Source organism: Natrix helvetica (genome assembly GCF_964273705.1).
Source record: "Natrix helvetica genome assembly, chromosome: 12".
NCBI classification, from domain to species: Eukaryota; Metazoa; Chordata; class Lepidosauria; order Squamata; family Natricidae; genus Natrix; species Natrix helvetica.
In genome coordinates this window covers 15,938,527-15,958,256 of record NC_138556.1, presented here as the reverse complement: position 1 = coordinate 15,958,256, position 19,730 = coordinate 15,938,527, and the positions used below count along the sequence as shown (strand labels likewise).

Here is a 19,730-nt window from a genome sequence, read left to right as displayed (position 1 = left end):
CGTCCTCTAGAGGAGAAAAATGTTTTTTAATGGCTGTCTACTCTTTTCTTAAAAACCTCCAGTGATGGAAGCCCCTATCAAGCACCTGTGGCACAAATGAGAAGCCACAGAAGAGCTAAGCAAACAGACAGGTTAAAAAAAAAGAATTTTCTACTGGACTGATATATAGGTAACTCTTGCAAGCTGGCGTATATCCCCGTGTCAACATAGCAAACTCCTCCGACAGCTTTGAAATTAACTTCCTTTCATTCCTTCTATCTCCGCTCTAAAGGGGTCCTAAGAAAGTTTTTTTTTTATTTCTCTCTTGCAAAGGGCAAGTACGGCTTACGCTTAATTCAAGAAAAATTAATTCAGGTTGCAAAAAAGCAAACAATTCAGTATCGCCGAAGGACCAGCCACACAAAGCAAACAAAGATGAACCAAGGAGCTTAGCCTTTTTACAGACCTTTTAATCAATCTTTAAGAAAACAGTCAGAGCATCCTAGGAGGAAACAAAAGAGGAATGCTCTTAACAGAGATTTTCCAAAAACCCTATTAGAGGAAGATGTTTTGGAGTACCACTTCAGCATCCTCATCCTGGAGCAGCCTCTCCCAGGAATAAAATTAAGCAGGTCTTTTTATCTTCTGATTTATTTCTGTTGTTTTGCCTGTCTGCCACTCCCAGTGGCCCATATATTAACACCCATGACTCAGCTCTCCTTCTAAAATCTCCTCCTTGGAGTAAACCCGGCTGTAAAAAGGAAGGGAAAAATATAACTCCCTGTCGCGAAACCAACTGCAGAAATCCAGAATTCACGAACTGCACTGTTTTTTCTAAGTCTCTAAATCCAGTAACAAACTTGGACTCTCCCGCGGAGAGCAATTAATCTTCCCGGACCTCACCCTTTGCAAGAGCATTGTACTCCTGAACAACAGATTGAAGAAAAACCACACACACACACACAAAATGTCTGTCTCCTTACTAGAAAGCAAATGATAATTTTAAGAGGAGGAGCACTCAAAAAGTTTTAGTCTCCACCGCAGGTCACTTTGGGAGAGATGTGGCTTCGAAAAGGAAGCATAAAAATGTCAGAATCAAGTAGCAGATTAAAAACAATCATCTTGACAAGAGATGGGAACTGCAGTCTCTCAATGAGGAGGTAGAAGTTTTTTTTTTTTTTTTTTAAATAAGCCTGTCTTATATCTATCCCATCCCTGGGATCAAAAGGGATGCAACCCACCACTAAATGTCTTTTTTGGGAAAACAGCGTATTGTGTGAATAATCCCATAGTTCCATGATTCACAATTTTGACTGCTGCCGATGCAGACCTCGTTTGGATTCCCAACCTGCTCAAACTCTATTACTAATAAAGGACTCCTTATTTTATTTACAGTAATAAATTCTGCATATTTTATTTTATCTAAAATAGAAGGAAGAAGAGAAAGTGGGGGTATATATATCAATCTTACACGGGAAAAGACCTGAATACAACAAGACCTCTGTGTGTGTGTGTGTGTAAGTAAATAGGATAAGGGAGGAGAGCTTGTGGCTTAGAGGTTATTATAACTGCCTAACATGTAAGATAGCCCAAGTTCAAATCCCAGGAAGGGTATGGCTAGCTGATGAGAACTAAATAGCTTGAAATAGATCTATACTAGTCTCCCTTCATTTATTTATCAGCAAAATATTATCTATCTATCTATCTATCATCTATCTATCTATCTATCTATCTATCTATCTATCTATCTATCTATCATCTATCTATCTATCTATCTATCTATCTATCTATCATCTATCTATCATCTATCTATCATCTATCTATCTATCTATCTATCTATCTATCTATCTATCTATCATCTATCTATCTATCTATCTATCATCTATCTATCTATCTATCTATCTATCTATCTAGTGTTGCATTTTGTGCTGATAAATAAAACACAAAACAACACAACACAAAAAATGGTTTCCTGCCTGGAAGGCTCCTAGGGTGGAGCTGAAAGGCAAAAGGGAAGCAGTATGCTCCCTCCCACATTTGGGCATAACAGGTGCTTTGAAATAACACATATGTATGTATGTATGTATGTATGTATGTACACACACATGCTACAGATAGTTCTTGACTTACAATCTAGCAACAATTTGAAAATGGCTCTGAAAAACGTGGCTTTGTTCACGTGAGGTCCTCACCCTTACGACCACTGCAATATGCCCAGGGTCATGTGATCAACATTCGAGCCCTTGGCAAATACCGGCCTGTATTTAGGATGGCTGCAATGTCCTGGGGTTTCCTGGTCACCATTTATGGCCACGCCATCCAGCTTTTAACAAGTCAAGTCAATGGCAAAATCAAGAGTCCCTTAATGACTGTGTGATTTGCTTAACAACCACAATAAAAATAAAATTGGACCCCGTGACACGATGACTTGTTTAACAACTGCGTTAACATACAAATGTTAATAACAAGGACTATGAGCAGTAAGACCTTAATAGCTACATCGATCACAAATGGAGAGAAAGAACCTATGCTAATAAAAATGACCCAAATTCCGGTCCAAACTGAATCTGGAGTCAAGGATTACTTATGTAGAAATATAACAACTGTACCCCAAAATAGGAGCACCTGAATTCCCACGTCTACAATACTGTTTGTGGATGCTGACTTAAAAGAGTTGTCCCATCCGAAATTATTTCTCTGTCTAAACCAGGGGTGTCCAAACTTGGCAACTTTAAGACTTGTGGACTCCCAGAATTCCCTACCTACCATCCCCTCCATCTTCCAATCAGAACTGATGAAGCTGGGGAATTCTGGGAGTTGAAGTCCACAAGTCTTAAAGTTGCCAAGTTTGGACACCCCTGGTCTAAACATTTCTGGCTGCAGAGGAGATTGCCACGGGGCAAAGGAGACAGACTGGAAACACAAAGCAGGGGACAAATTGTTTGCAGCATCCTTAAGAAATCGTTGCAGCGGGAAGGAGATGGCCGAAGAAAAATATGAACGGGCCAAACCTGCAATCATGTCCAATGCAGTAAAAACAGGAGATGCTTATTTATTTATTTATATCCTGCCTTTATTGTTTTTATAAGTAACTCAAAGAGGGCTGGCGTATCTCATGCTCCTCCCCTCCCATTCTCCCCACAACAACCCTATGAGGTGGGTTTTGACTGAGAGAGAAAGAGGACTTAGTCCAAAGTCACCCAGCTGGCTTTCATGCCTAAGGCAGAACTAGAATTCACAGTCTCCCGGTTTATAACCAGGTGCCTCCACTACTAGAATGGGATTTTATCTGGTCCATCAGTCTCCGCCTTTGACCTTCTGCAGCCAATGGCAAAGAGGCTGGAAGACGTATGCAAATTGCTCCTGAGGTTACCAGCCTCCCCTGGCAGACGGGTGCCAGTCTGCCCACTTTGGGTACCTTTTCTGCAGAGCATGACAGGGGAAGGGGCTCCTTGCCAGTCTGCCACAGGGTAACTGCCAGTGCCCTCCAACAAGGCTGGCCTTCAAGAGAAGCAGCAAAGGCTGGGTGCCCAGATGTAAATGCCCGCTCCCCCTCCGTCTTTAAATCCCTGCTGGCCCCACCCAAGAGAGGCATTCGGATTTAGAAGAGTCACAACGTCTGGATTCCAAGCACATCCGAAGTCGAAGCCCGAGCACTCCGAGAGTGCAAATCAGCAATCGTATTTTTAGCCCCGGTTGCAAACTTTCTGCACTGGCCAGCCAACTCCCTCGGGCTTGGTACAGCTGAGTCATTGTAGAAGCTTCCAAACTGCCCAGAGACCAAGGATGCTGCTTGCTTGCTTCCTTGGCAGGGGAGGCCATCCCTGCCCCACAGGCTGGGATCTCGACAAACCCAGGCAATGCTGCAGTTCTCGTGCCAGACACCCTGCCAGCTGCTGCATCAAAACCCAGCCTGCTGAAAAATCCAACTCCAGCATCTTAGGCTTTTGACCGGAAGAGCTGCCTTCTCCAAGAGAATTCTCCCTCTGCCCAAATACTGCCCAGGAGCATTTTAGCCTCTCTTCCCCATGGATGTCAGCTTCCCCCTCCCCACGAACATTGCATCTGCATCCCCTCCGTTGCAAAGTCATGGCATAGGGGGTGGGGCTGGGGAAAAGAATAAACAGGAATCTATGCAGGATTTAGAAGCTGGCACACTCCCTACAGCCCACTACTAATTCCCTACTACTAATGGGTTTGTAATTGGACTTCTCTCATTCCCAGTACAATGTCAATATCCGCTTACTTCTTCTCATTCCTGTTCAGGGACTTTTGATGTCTCAGCCTTACTTTTTCCCTTACCAGGGTGAGGTTTCTATGAAAGCTGCAGCCTGACAATGCAGCATAAAGTTGGATGAACAAATATAAACTCAGCTCCCAGAGTTTGCCACGGACTCCGTGTTGTTTTTAAAGAGCACGACATAAAAACCTGGTGCTACTCCTAACCCAATTCTCTACCCAGCTTCTCTTAAGCCGAGTAGGCTTGTTTTAAGTGTTAGGTTGAGCTAAACGTGGGACGGCGAAGGGTTAATTCACTGTGCCCAATAATTCTTCACACGGAAGTATATTTAGTATCAGGGTCACTATATGGATCACGCCACGGTGCTAGAATAATAGAATTCAAATGCCAAAGGAATAGAAAGAGAGCATTCAACTATTTCTGCAACGCAATCGTGCCTCTGGAATACAGCCTCAGACAATGAACGCCTTTAGACCGGTAAATAAAATTAAATTTTTCCATCAGCTGGAACTGTGGAAATGGTCCATCTGATGTCAGAGCAGTTCTCTTCAAAGACAAAATGACAATTTGATAAATTGGAGCCCTGCTCACCATCCAGCACCGAAGCAATGAGCTCTTATAATTGAGCCGAAGGGATGGCTTACAGAAAATATGAGAAAATTACTTTGAACCTCCCCAGACAATTTATCCTCTTCTTAGAAACCCTAAGTGCTGCCTACATGTTATTTAGATGTTGTTGTTGTTTTTTCCATTCCCTACTGTAAGAGCTCTTTGACCCACATGGGACATGGTGTTAAGGATAGGGTGAAGACCTGTCTAACTGCTAACTGATCAAACACCACTAACTTTTTTTCCCTGCAGGGCCTCTCAAAAAGCAAGACCTCTATTGTTTTATATCTTCCCACGGTTGGCAAGTTCCAATTTTGCCCCACCTCAAAATGTCTGCAGAAAAAAGCCAGCCCTAGCCTGCGTGGCAACTGTACCCTACAGCAAGACAAGGAGGTCAAGACTCCTGAAACAAACAGAAGATGCCAAGAATGGCTAAGTGCAGCCCTATTATAAAGCCTTCTACTGATAGCTGCTGTCGTTTAGAGCCTCACCAGCCACAACCTGAGGGCCATCTGACGAATTTGCCAATTCCAGGCGGCTAATACCGGCAATGGCAACAAGGAAGTACAATTAGGTGTGGTTCTTGAGCTGCCCATCTCTGTAATCCTGGATCGGCTTGCGGAGCTGCAGGAAGGCTATGGCACAGCAGCATAAAACAGCTCGTCTTCGTCCAGTTACAATGGGTGGACACCAAGAAGCTTCAGCAATCTAAGGGGCAGACAAGGGGGTCTTTTTACTTAGCCCCCCCCCCTCCAAAAAAAGCCATTCAAAATTCATAAGTGGTTGCAATCAGGGCTTGTCCTGGCCTAGCCAGCTCCTCTAAAAATCCTACCAATATAAACGTGGAGTGGTCCTGCCACCATACTATAGGTGCCAAACCTTCAGTCACAGATCCTGGACAATCTGGGATTAATGCACAACACACGTCTTTCACCACAACAGGTGCCTAGTCACTGTCCTTTGTGGAGTGCTTCGTTTTGACCAAGAAGGTTTCATCTTCTTGAAGCATCACATTAGCAAATGTGGGAAGTCAATGCCTTATGGGACAAGTATAAGCGTTCCATATTTTGGGGGGACAGCTTGGGTTTAAGGAAAAACTGAGCCTCTGATTAAAAATACAAGTGCATTTTTTAAAAAAACGGCATACTAAAAGACGAGTCTTAAGCAGCGTTGTCACTTGTCTCTTTAAGGTTTGGCTCTGGAGCATCCAGCAAGCAACTGGAAATACACACACACACACACACACACGCACACACACACACACAGAGTCTGAACACTATTACTCTTACTACTGTCTAAATCTACCTGGAATCACTTGGGAGTTAAGGACGGGATAAATAAAACGCCAACTCCTTTCCATCGCCTCTGTTAAAACACACTCTGCATATACCAGCCCATGTGCCTGCAGGGCCATCCCCAAAAAAAGGAGTTGGGAAAAAACTCACTTCCATATATTAACCCATATATTCTCTGTGCTGCTTCAAACTTAGAAAGTTATGGGTGGGTCTGTTAGGAAAAAAGGAAGGAAGGAAGGAAAGGAAGGAAGGAAAGGAAGGAAGGAAGGAAGGAAGGAAGGAAGGAAGGAAGGAAGGAAGGAAAGGAAGGAAGGAAGGAAGGAAAGGAAGGAAGGAAGGAAGGAAGGAAGGAAGGAAGGAAGGAAGGAAGGAAGGAAGGAAGGAAGGAAGGAAAGGAAGGAAAAGGAAGACTGCCAGGGATCGGCTCATTCACCAAGACCGGCTGCTGATGACAGAGCTGCAAAAGGCAAATCCAGCAACTGTTGCTGTGCGTCAGCAGATTCTCTTACCAGACTGCGTGCTTGGCTTGGCTGCAGCATCTGCATCCTGGGTGCTCCATGGCCTATCCCACCCTGGCAGGCTGAGAGACTGCAATCCAAGGCACAGGTCACTGGCGTCGGGCAAACCACGCGGAGACTCCTGGACAGAAGCGGGGAAGAGCATCCTGCTTGCAGTCCCTGTTCCCTCGGAGTCTGGAAACTCTGCTCAAACAGGGACACACAAACACACACACACACACAATGAAAAGCCACAGGGACAGGTGTCAGGGAGTTCTCGCAGCCTTCAGGGGATGCTTCCGCAGGCAGCGACTTCTCGCATCCAGCCGGAGCGAAAGTACCATATGGCCTGTGATCAGGAGCTCCTTCCTTCCACCTTCCTATCCCGCCTGCACTACTGACTGGCCCAGCATGTGATCGAACTGCTGATGCTTACCGTGTGCCATAGACGTCACTCGGCCATGCAACACAACCACATCTTTGCTTAGAGGAGGAGGAGGAGAGAGGTGGAGAGCAAACCTGCCCATGGGAGTCTAGGCAGCATGCAGGAGGCGCAGCCCACCAGCCAGCCAGCCCCGGCGAACGTCTCTCTGTCTCTCTCCGGCAGCCAGAGACGAGACGAGCCGGGGTGTAGCTAGCAGCAGTGCATGGGAGGTGGCTACAGCCGGCCACCCCTCCAGCAACAGCTGTAGCAGAGCGGCAGCCACAGAGAGCCAGGGAAAGAGAGATCACACTATCGGCTTGGTGCGCTCTCTCCTGGCCCCGCCCACACACACCCCTCCCCAAAAAAATCTTTTTTCCCCCTGGAAGGCTTCCAGCTGCTGGCGCAAGCCCTCGAAGGCAGGGAAAAATGCAAAGCTTCACAATTCTGCTAGCATCATCTCTTTGCTTTAAACTTGGCAATCGGCTTTCGTTGTCTCTCTGCTTTGTTTATGACTATGGATAGCCTTTAAAGGGGGGTGGGGGGAGAGAGAGATTCTTAGCTAGAAATGTGCCTGCGGACTTGAAAAGAGGGCAATGCCTAATGGTCATTAAAAGGGCACAGGGTGAAGGAAGCAGCCAGCACCCTGAAACATTTTTTTATTCTCCAACAGCCAACCAGGTTCCAGGTTTCTTACGGAAGCGTCACCTCGCTCTGCTTGTGACTTCACACAAACATTTTTATAAGGGAAAAAAAAATGCAGTGTTATTTTCCGAATTCCAGCATAATGCAGAGATGGGGGTGAGTGGGTGGGAACTGGGCCACGAAGAGGTTATCTCCCGCTGCAAACCCCGTTTTCCTTCCTTCCACAGCATCATTATCACACCTAGAGAAGTTTCTCACGCCCATCCTCTGGGCTTGCTAAGAAAACGGACCAGGTTTGGCCTGTACTCGTGAAAAGCTGCTTCCAGGATTAGCTTACATTTTTAGGATGCAAAAGACCAGCCAATGCAACACCAGCAGGACGCAAAAGTCAGCTTATGGCACAGAATGTCATGTGGGGTCAAGGGCAAGCCCATGATGATCAGTTGTCTAACTTTAGGGTTCTAGGTCATTAAACACTGCTTAAAATCTAGGATGCCTCTATGCAGAAGCTGAGTTAACCCAAGGCTTAGTTCTTAGCTGTCACAACCATTAACGCAGGATAGATCTTCTCCTTGCATTCAGAAAGTTGAGTGAAGTCCCTGTTTCAAATCTTTAAACTAACATAACTTGTTATCCTTGCAAGGTGGCCTGCTTTATGCAAAAATTTGATTATGTTTATGCTAACAGAAAATTAAAAAAAAAACACCTGATATTATCCCAATGACATTCTCACCAGAGTTTGCAAAGCTTAAGTTTCAACTCTCTTTTTTTAAAGTTGCTGTTAAAATTTTAATTTAGGCTGCTGATCTCCTTGAAACCAAGGTTTGACTAAAATACAAGCTGGCTTCATGCATGACACTAAGCCATCATGCATTTCGCTTGGTAGGGTGTGGTATAAATCTATTAAGGCCATTCTGTTAAGGCCAGATAGAATTAAAACAGGAGGCTAAAAGACTAGCCAGATGTGAAGATAACATCATTTTGCTAGCTAGAGTAAGGAAGACTTCATAGGGGGATTCCGAATCAGCAACATATGTTCTCTGATTAAGGTAAAGGTTCCCCTCGCACATATGTGCTAGCCGTTCCCGACTCTAGGGGGCGGTGCTCATCTCTGTTACAAAGCCAAAGAGCCAGCGCTATCCGAAGAAATCTCCGTGCTCATGTGGCCGGCATGATTAAACGCCGAAGATGCATGGAATGCTGTTATCTTCCCACCAAAGGTGGTTCCTATTTTTCTACTTGCATTTTTTACGTGTTTTCGAACGGCTAGGTTGGCAGAAGCTGGGGCAAGTCGCGGGAGCTCACTCCGTTATGTGGCACTAGGGATTCAAACCGCCGACCTTTCTGATCAACACACTCAGTGTCTTAGCCACCGCCTCCCTCTTTTCTCTGATTACAGAAACCAATTTAGCCATCTTGGCCAGTTCTATCCTCTTTACCAGCCAGCCTTCCATAGTGGCTAATGGTTTACAGAGGCTTCTTCTAGTGAAAACAGCGTATGCTTCCAGGAACGGAAAGGGTGTATTAGATTAGGAAAATAAAGCAAAATGTTTAGTCATGCCATTCCCTCCAGCGTAGCTTAGCCTGCAGGAATCATTCCCAGAAATGACATCTGAACTAACTTCCTATTTTAGAGCTTTAAAAGATGTTATCAATGGTTCAATCAGAAAATGGCCAGCAAGGCTTCCTGTTTATTAGGATGGGAGCAAAGCTCATCCTAAGAATACTCTTGTCTGAGAAGAATACGGGATGGGCCAGGATGGTAAGTCTCGACTTACAAGAATTTTTGTGGCGAAGCGAGACATTTGTTAAAGGAGTTTTGCCCCGTTTTATGACCTTCCTTGCCATGGGTGTTAAATGAGTCACTGCAGTTGATAAGTTAGTAACCCAGTAGTTAAGTGAATTTAACCTTCCCATTGAATTGGCTTGTCAGAAGGTCGCAAAAGGGGATCACCTGAGCTCGGGACCCTGCAACAATCATAAGTCCATGCCAGTTGCCAAGCATCTGAATTTAGGTCACATGACCAGAGATGCTGCAAAGGGTTGTTAAGTGTGAACAGTTGGAAGTCAGTTTTTTCAGTGCCATCGTAACGTTGAATGGTCACTAAATGAATTCTTGTAAGTCGAGGACTACCTGTAATCCGTGGCCTCTTCCTGCTTCTATTCCACCCCGGCCAAAGCGAAATCCATGCAGTTTTTAATCGCAAGAAAATGGAGAGCAGGGAGCCAGCAAATTTCCTAATAATACCAGCTTTCATTAAGGGGCCTCCTGGTTGCTAAGATATGCTTGTGTGGGCAGCCTCTGCTGAAATTAAGAGAGAGACTCTGGTGGGGCTCGAACGCTGTTATTCCGAGGCATCCGAGGGAAGAAATGCAGGGTATCGAATGGGATGCCTCCCCCCCACCTCAACTTACGACAATGGAGTCCAAGATTTCTGTTGTTAAGTGAAACATTCGTGAAGTGAGTTTTGCCCCATTGTACAACTTTTCTTGCCATGGTTGTTAAGTGAATCCCTCCAGTTGTTAAGTTAGTGACACGGTTGTTAAGTGAATCCCTCCAGTTGCTAAGTTAGTGACACGGTTGAAGGCAACATCTGTGACGCAATAGTGCATGGAGTTCTCCTAAGACAGGGGTGTCCAAACTTGGGAACTTTAAGACTTGTGGACTTCAACTCCAAGAATTCCCCAGCCAGCCATGCTGGCTGGGGAATTCTGGGAGTTGAAGTCCACAAGTCTTAAAGTTCCCAAGTTTGGACACCCCTGTCCTAAGACAAAGATATGCAACTATACCCCTTTACGACCTGTCGACTTCTATTCCATGTTGGCTCGGGAACTGTGGGAGCTGAAGTCCATAGGTCCTAAAGGGGCCATAGTTGCCCACCCCTGTCCTAAGATTACTCTCCAGCTTCCTTGAACATCTGCAATGATGGTCTTGAAGAGTCCACTGCCCTACAAGACAGACAAGGTGTCCTCTTGTATCATAACACACTCCCGTCCTTCCTCAGCTTCTCCAAGCAAATAGCTGGAAATCCCTTCCCCGCATTGCCAGCCATTTTCTAAAATCTGATTGTATTTTAACAATTGGGTGTTGGCCAGAAGAGAGTTAATGGAAGGGAGACTTCCTTAACAGTCCTATCGGAGCTGCTTAAGTGCCTAAATAATCTTTTAAAGAGAAATACCTTGGAGGAAAGAGGTCATCTCAAGTCTAACTTAATTGGTAGATAAAAGAAAAAAAGAAATTAGGGCAAACCTATCCCCAAAGTGTAGAATTTGGGTTCCCCTCTCAAACAAAAGTCAATAAATCTACTACTACTTTATTTTCGAAGGAAAACCTAAATAAGGATCCCTGGAATTTTATACCTGTTGGGTTTGCAATAATCCTAGTTTAATCAAGATAGCTTAAGTATGCCTTTGAAGCTAACTTATGGAGACTCTTTTTAGTTCCCCCTTTAAAAATTATTTTATATATATATAAAAATTGATTACACAGAAATCTGGAACCAATTTAAAGATGATCAGTCTGTCAACTGTGGGTGTTTTTTTTTTTTTTTTGCTTACTCTTACTACAATATCAGCTTACTCGTCAATTAAGAAAGGACCTCTTCCTTACTTCTTCCGAAGCCTGCTGTGATCCAACTCCTCCTAGGCTACCTTTAAAAGTTCAAGGTCATTTAATGCTAAAACTGCAGTGGTTGGATAAGAATTGAAGACTGTCCCAGTTCTGATTTTGGTGAGGGGTAATGACCGTTTAATCAAAGTTATGGGTTTGAAACATTGATCAATGGAAATATTTGTCTTCTTCCCCCTTCCTGCCCAAAAGTAGATGGCTGGCCTGAAGATATTGAAGATAACCCCACCTTAACAAGGTGTGTGTGTTTGTTTCTCTACCCCCTGATGTTCTTCTTCCAGATTTGCTGGACTTCAGCCCCATAATCCCCAGCCTCCAAAGCATATTACTTAGGGATTATGCAGGTAAAATTCAACAGGAATGAAAAGCACCCACTTAGGGATGGGAGGAAAGGTGATAGAAGCCATCGGAACAATTTTGGAAATCACAAATATCTTAAGTCATGTCTAATAAGATTTGAATGTAGAATGATATTTACTCATTAGGTCACCTGGTAGTAGCTCTCTCCTTTCCTTTGTGATGGGCGTAGTGCAGACCCCACTGAAGTCAAGAGAATTGTCGAGCATGGCGTTTATTCGTCGAAAAATGTCAGCATTGCTGCATGTGGTGAGAGCTGGAACGTCGGAATTATTCCAGCAATCCTTAGTGATCCTTGCAACACCTTCCTTCTAGGAGAAAAAGAAAGAAAAATAAGAGTTTAAGCTACAAACTTTAAAAGCTTGCTTTGAAAGCACCTGAAATACAAAGGGTTGCATCCAACTTGAATCAATTTAAGATTTTTTAACCCTGTTGTATGCCACTCAAAGTCAATTGTGAGATGGGAAGCTATATAAAATGAGATGTAAAGTTCTGTTCTGAGGCTACAATTAGATGAATTAAAATTAATTAATGTTTTAGGGCTAACATTATGCTTTCCTAGGTCTCAAATTCTTTCTCCAAAGTCATTCCTATAGAACGCCTTCCTTCCTTTTGTTCTGTAAACTTCTAATTTCTCTTTTTTTCAGGATCTCATCAACTCCATCCAATCACAAACTTCCTTGGTCTTTGATTCATGAATGCTCACATCCATGGCTACATCATATAATCCACCCAACATGTGCTGCAAAATCACTCACATTCTCAGTTAAAACTACAGCACCATCTGCTGCTCACGGTTAAGGTTTTATGGTACTAGTAAAATTGCAATGTAACTAAGTTAATGGTACGCTGACTACCAATATAATAAATGTTAGTTTATTGTAATGTATATGTACTGGATGTTATGCCTTAAGCCACCGAGTCCTATGACTAATAACACGGAAACTTTTGCAATAAATAAATTAGCAACCTACAACCAGCTCCACAACCAACAAACCTCCAACATCACAAGTGCTCCTTATGCATTTATTAATAACTGCATTAAGCAACCGAGGGGACCCCCACCATTCACTAAGCTGTCCATTTAATCTCACGGGTTTAACGTCCACCACGTAACACTTTCAACGCATTAAGCAGGCAACCTTGCAATTCCATATTCATGCCCCTTATTCCATAATTCCTGATTACTTTCATGTGCATTATCTAAATCAATTAATGTACAGTGAACTTTCTTCCTATTCATTGATTTCTCAATGGCCTGCTGGACAGCAAAAATTTGCACCACCCTTCCCAAATTCTGTGCACTGTTGTCTATTGTAGTTTTCCGTTTCTGTTGTTTTCAGCAGAATTATGGCAAATAGTGTCCCAGACACACTTAATAAATCCATTCTCTAGTTGGCGCATTCCCTATTGCTCCCTTCTCTGACAATGACATTATCTTCACGCAGAAGTTGCATTAAGCAACAAACTTAATTATCTGCTATGCTCTTAGCTAGTTTAGTGTAATGGTTAAAGCATTAGGTCAGAAACTGGGAGAGTGGGAGTTCTAGTCCTGCCTTTTAAACACAAGGCCAACTGGTGACCTTGGGCCAGTCTCTCTCTCTCAGCCCTAGGAAGGAGGCAATGGCAAACTTTGCCAAGAAAACTGCAGGGACCTACCTGTCCAGACAGTTGCCAGTGACCACACTAATTCAAAACCACCCAAAACAATAACTTAGCTAGTACTGCCAGGTCTTTATTATCAGCAGTAATTAATAATTACACATTGACTTCTAATCATCCTATAACAGTGTAGCTCAACCTTGGCAACTTTTAAAATGTGTGGACTTCAACTCCCAGAATTCCCTGGTTGTGTTTTGAAGTCCAAGCATCTTAACTTTGCCAAGGTTGAAAAATACTGTCTGAAATAACTGCAAATTTTACCACCTGGAGTAGAAACTGAATTAATACTCTCAGTGCAGTATTTTCCTATCCATGCCCAAATTATCTTGGCATCCACTACTCAAACCAGCAAGGTTGCGATCCCTCAAATCCCCACTTTAACAAGAGAGTGTAGAAAGACTGAAGCTAGATTGAAGAAGAAAAATCTGAATTGGTGCAGCTGTTAAGTTAGTATACTGCATTTCAAGGTTTTGGAGCCTCAAAACCTTACAACTGAGTTGTCATTATTTTCTGTCTTTAGGAAGCTAGATTACATAGCAAGAGGAAAGAGCAGGAGGTTATTACAGCAATGGCAAAGGAAATACTTTCCCTTTTATAACAAGACACCGATTACACTCAATATCAGCTACTGAATCATCACTAATGTCTCAGTCACTAATAACATAATGATGGGGAGGGGAAAAAGTGTGGCCAAGCCCTTTAGTCTTAGTTCCCCAATGACAAACTAGGTAGTTGAGATTTTGGAATTCAAAAATCCTCTCCAATTCTGGATTTTTATTTTTTATAATGACAAAGGCTTTATGTTGCACTCATAGGACAAGTTGCTCTCTTACACATACATACATACAGGCAATCCTCATTTAGTTACAACAGGGATCGGCCCTTTTTGTTGCTAAGTGAAGCAGTCGCTAAGTGGAACCGCATCTTGGTTTCAATCCAATTTCAGCTTCCTTTTGCTTTGCAGATCTGCAAAGGTGATAAATGCCAGGATTGATTGTGAAATATTTTTTTTCATCCTTGTAACTGCAAAAGAGGCAGTCAGTGAATGAGGATTACTTCTATATATGAAATCTGACTCTGTAATAAATTTATTGCCCTTACTCCCTAATAAAAATTTCAAAGCTGCATATGGTATTTCCCTGAAAGTCCCCTAGACACAGATATATTTTAAAAATGGATACCCACTCCAGTTTTCTTTTAAAGCTGTAAGTAGGGGCTCAAGGAATTTCTCACGCTGCTATTAAAATTTTCTCAAGCAGGGAAAGTAAAATAGATTGCAAAATCCTGGAAATTCATTCTGAGGGAGGCTTGAGGTTTCACCAAAACAAATGTAACATTGCGGCAGATATGCATTTTCCCATATGGCTCAGTTGCAACCTATCACGAGGCACAAAAAGTGACACCAGATTCTACTGCGACATCCACACTTAAAAAGCAGCAGCTGTTCTCAAAATCCGGCAACTCCCTCCGTCTCCTTGTCTTCAGGATCTCGTAATGGCCCTTCAAGGATATTTTGGGAATAACGATTGTTCCTGGGACGGCTCCCATTTTTAAGGCTATCACAACCTCACAAAGGCTTCCGCATGCAAGGGAGGGTACAACGCAAGAGGCCATTTGAAAGGAAAACGTTTATCTTTCATGCTCATTATTTTTTAAAATTAAATTACAAAAGGCCCAGATCAACAGAGAGGGAATTAAGTTGCAAGAATAAAATGTGAGGCAAGACAGCTTGCACTGGTGGCAAAAATCAGCCACATGTGTTGGCTTCACATCTGGAACCAATGATAGCTCATTTGGAATCAATGGTAGTTAAAGTTGGAAGCTGACATGTTGGTTCTCCTGGTCGCAGAGAGAGAGAAAGCTTCCAACTCAGTATTAATGTTGCTTGGTTAGCAGTGGGGAGGGATACATTCACACCATTTTGGGGGAAAAAATAAGCTGTTAAAGCAGGAGGGTCCAACCTTGGCAACTTCTAAGACTTGTGGAATTCAATTCCCAGAATTCCCCCATCAGCCATGCTCCCCCCCATGAAGGAATTCTGGGAAATGAAGTCCACAAGCCTTAAAGTTGCCAAGGTCAGACCCGCTTGCTGTAAAGCAAAGGACATATACCCCTATCCGCTTTCTGCTACTCAACACAACCAACCTTTTAAACCAGAGGTCTTCAAACTTGGCCACTTGAAAGACTTGTGGACTTCAATTCCCAGAATTCTCCAGCCAGCTGGCTGGAGAATTCTGGGAGTTGAAGTCCACAAATCTTCAAGTGGCCAAGTTTGGGGAACCCCCCCCCCCCATTTTCAACCTATGTTTAAAAATGGAGCCTATTCCCTCTAGCCCAGGGTTAACACCCAGAAATTCCAACTGGGAGCCTTGGGGAGGGGGAAAGGGGGGCACCCCACAAGGGCAGCTTTGGAAGGCCTTTGGCACCCCCAAAATAACTTGGAGAAAGACCAGGGCAAATGGTGGACTCCCAAGGGAAGTCCTAGAAAAGGCCCTCTTCTTTTGCTGAGGCTAAAGCAAAACAAAACTCAAAACGAAAACCAAATGCGTCCTTCAAGAAACCGAAAGAAAATGGCAGGAAAAATATTATGGGTCAAGCGGGGAGGAAAGTAGCCGCCATGTAGAAACCCAAATATATAAGAGGGGGGGGGGAGACAGAACCATATAGGAACATATATATTTTAGGCGTGTGGCTCCCTACGAATGCATTAGTAACAAACTAATGGGCGCAAAGAAAGCCCCGCATCCCCGAAGGGGAAACTAAACCCTGTTGGAAGCGAACACGGGCCGCTTCGTTCAAACCATTAAAAAAAACAAAAACTGGGTTTAGTCAATGAGGCAACCGCTTAACAGGAGTTGGAAAGGGACCCTTGGAGGTCTTCCAGTCCAACCCTAGACCAGGGGCTTCAAGTGCAGGCGGCGAAAACGGGCAGCCGAAAGGAGAGCCCGGGGCGCGTTCCTGACACGTGTCGGGGGAGGGAAACCACTAACCCGTGAAGGGCCTTTGCAAGGAACGCCTTCTCATACAATAGAATTACAGAGTTGGAAAGGGACCCTCAGAGGTCTTCTAGTCCAACCCCCTGCTCAGCCAGGAAACCCTCCATCACTTCAGACCACCTCTTCTTAAAAAAACCACCTTCTTCTCCACCGCCGACTCTTCCCCGGGCAAACGCCTTCCGTGCAAACAGCAAGAAAGTGGGGGGAGGGGAGGAGAGAAGACGCGTGTCTGCTAAGAGACGTGAGAAACCACCCCCGCCAAGGAGGTGAGGGGTGGAGGGGCTTCTTCAGCCTGCAAAACCAGCCTCGGGCAGAAGCCTCAGCCTTCCCACGTGCGCCCTGGCGGTTCCCTGACCTCGACTCACCGGGGGCGGGAAAGCCATGTTCCAGTCAACGCTGCGGAAAATCCCGCACGAGGGCCGGGCGCGGGAGACTTATAGGCTGGGGAGGGGCGGGCGGAGCTCCAGGCGCAAAAGGCACCACGCCCGCGCGCGACCCAACGAGGAGCCCGGCCGGCCGGCTGTGGCGCGCGCAGGGCTTTGCAAAGGCTCCCCTGGGGCGGTTTCCTTCTCCTCTTGCAACCCACCCGGCTACCTCCCCTCCCCAGGCGAGAGGAAGAGGGTGGGCTTCGCAGCACGTGCACCCGGAGGGGGGGAAGGGGCGGCTTGGAACCCCGAACGCGTGTCTTGCAGCCAGCAAGGGGGAGATGCAGCTGCGGGGTTGCAAAACGGGGAGCGGAAGGGATCGACCCCGACGTTTTCTCCTCTTCATTTCTTTTTTTTTTGCCCAGCAAATTTTGAAAAAGCAAGCAAACAATTAAAAAAAAAACCGTCGGGGAAGTTTTAAGACTTGCCTCCAGAAGTTGTGAATGCTCCAACACTGGAAATATTTAAGAAGATGCTGGATAACCATCTGTCTGAAGTGGTGGAGGGTTTTCTGCCTGAGCAGGGGGCTGGACTAGAAGACCTCCAAGGCCCCTTCCAAGTCTGTTCTTTTAGTCTTATTCTAAAAATATACATGTATCCATTAAGGTCTGGTGCCGGGTTTTCAACCGTCGGGGGTTAAAAAAAGAACCCTGCAAAAGTTTACTTTGGGAAGCGACGGCGGGATTTGCACACGAGCGAGCAAAGACGGGGCGCTGCGTTTTTGTGTGTTTTTAAATATATATATACTGGCGATTTAGGGATTTTTTAAAATAAAATAACGGGTTTTTTGGTGTCTTTGTTTTACAAGAGGAGGAGTTTCTGGAAGAAACAGGAGGCGGGGTCCGTTCTATTAAAAGTCGTGGTTTGATGAAATCCTGGTTTGATGAATAAACCATGGGTAGGAATGTACTATCTTGGGACATGGTGGCTCAGTGGCTAAGGTGGGCAGTTCCAATCCCTAGCGCCACGTAATGGAGTGAGCTCCAGTGACTTTTCCCAGCTTCTGCCAACCTAGCAGTTCGAAAGCAGGGAAAATGCAAGTAGAAAAATAGGAACCACCTTTGGTGGGGAGGTAACAGCGCTCCGTGCGTTGAGTCATGCCGGCCACATGAACCACGGAGACATCTTCGGACAGCGCTGGCTCTTGGGTTTGAAACAGAGATGAGCACTGCCCCCTAGAGTCAGGAACGACTAGCACATATGTGCGAGGGGAACCTTCACCTTTATGAATGTACTGCTGCCCACCTACAGGTAGTTTAAATACCCAAATAAATCCCACGGTCGTTTAGTGCAATGCACCAAGCAAATATTACAGGCCATGGGCAATTAGGAGGGGTATCTTATCATAGCCCCCCCCAACCTGTTATCTGACATTTACTTGCTAGATAACTGCAAGGCATTTAACCTCAGCCAAATACTAATTGAAGGAAAATTGCATTCATAGGCAGATGCTGAACTAACAACTACTATAGTGGTGGATTTGTACCGGTTTTACTACCAGTTCACTTGTGGGTGTTTGCGTGACGCTTCTGCGCGACATCCAGGCAGGTGGACAGAGCCTACCACTACCACCACTACCGGTTCGGCCAAACTGGGCCGAATCGGGAGCAACCCACCTCTGAAGGTTTCCCTCACACATGTGCTAGTCGTTCCTGAATCATCTCCGTTCCAAAACGGAAGAGCCAGTGCTGTCCGAAGACGTCTCTGTGGTCATGTGGCTGGCATGATTCAACACCGACGGTGCACGGAGCGCTGTTACCTCCCCACCAAAGGTGGTTCCTATTTTTCTACTTGCAGTTTTACATGCTTTCGAACTGCCAGGTTGGCAGAAGCTGGGACAAGTCATGGGAGCTCGCTCCGTTATGCAGCGCTAGGGATTCGAACCACCGAACTGCCGGCTTTTCTGATTGATAAGCTCAGCGTCTTCGCCCCTGCAAGTCTGATCTTGGAAATGTGGCATTATTAGAACAACTCTGGTAACCCAGCACCTGAAGCAGGAGGAGTTGCAGAATTTCAATTAATTTTCTCCATTTTTACTTTCCTTGAGATGAACCCAAAAGCTTTAGGCTGCCTGGCTTTAGCAGGTTTTGGCATTTGTGATCTGCAGGCTTTTTGAGGCTGGAAACCAAGTTGCCTTGGTGAGCCTGGAGTGCCCAATGGTTACAGCTCATTCGTTAAATAAAATAAAATGGCTAGAGGCAATAACAGGTGTCAAAATAGAATGGCAACCTTTTTTATTAGGAATAATGACTGCGGAATACAAAAAAGAAATCCAGTATTTAATATTACATATAATTACGGTGGCGAGGATTGCCTTTGGCCAGAAATGGAAAAACAAATTAATTCCAAGGGAAGATGAAATAATAAGAAAGGTTATGGACTGTGCTGAAATGGACAAATTAACAAAATAGATCCAGGGAAAAGAAGAAACAGAATACTACCAGATATGGGATAAATGGTATAGGTGGATGGAGGAAAGAAACAAGGATCAATGAAGACAACAAAGCCCAAAAATAGTAGTTAAGGAGAATTAACACATATATATGTATCCAAGTGGTTTAAACTTACTAGAGGTAATCAGCCAATGTAGCAGACAGATGAGTAAAGAGAGTTGAGAATGGTGAAATGCAAATGAAATATAATAGAAGGGGAAACAATATAAGGTGAGCGTTATCGATTGGCAATTGCTATTAGAAAGAACAGGAAGCTCCTGTTCGTATTGTATTGTATAAATGTGGTGTACGTCTAGGTTTTGTGTGTATTTTACATGTTTGTAAATAAAAAATGAATTTAAAAAAAAGAATTAAGCCTCACAGATGAAGGCAAATAAATGTGTCCCAGGATCCAATATATTTGAAGGCAAGATCCAATCTGGGTCGGTCACCGGGACAAGAGGTTTAATCTTCTTGGGTTTTTGGACTTGCACTGGGGGGGGGGGGGGGAGATTTCTCTGTACTGGAATGGATAATTATTGAA

At 44.5% G+C, this 19,730-nt stretch overlaps 1 protein-coding gene across 8 annotated transcripts in view; it reads right to left on the bottom strand.

The window, feature by feature from the left end:
* CPEB1 (cytoplasmic polyadenylation element binding protein 1) overlaps window positions 1-16,833 on the bottom strand; it is a 33,676-nt gene extending 16,843 nt beyond the window's left edge. For 4 of the 8 annotated variants that reach the window (XM_081965238.1, XM_081965241.1, XM_081965242.1 and 1 more), the window contains exons 1-3: window positions 16,695-16,833; window positions 11,793-11,982; window positions 6,633-6,824 (exon numbers count right to left, since the gene is read on the bottom strand). In XM_081965238.1, coding sequence (XP_081821364.1) covers window positions 6,633-6,824; window positions 11,793-11,982; window positions 16,695-16,712 — 400 coding nt within the window. In that variant the 5' untranslated portion in view covers window positions 16,713-16,833. The remainder of the gene's footprint in view (window positions 1-6,632; window positions 6,825-11,792; window positions 11,983-16,694) is intronic. The other 4 variants (XM_081965240.1, XM_081965243.1, XM_081965245.1 and 1 more) reach the window with 2 other exon arrangements.
* Window positions 16,834-19,730: the final 2,897 nt, after the last annotated feature.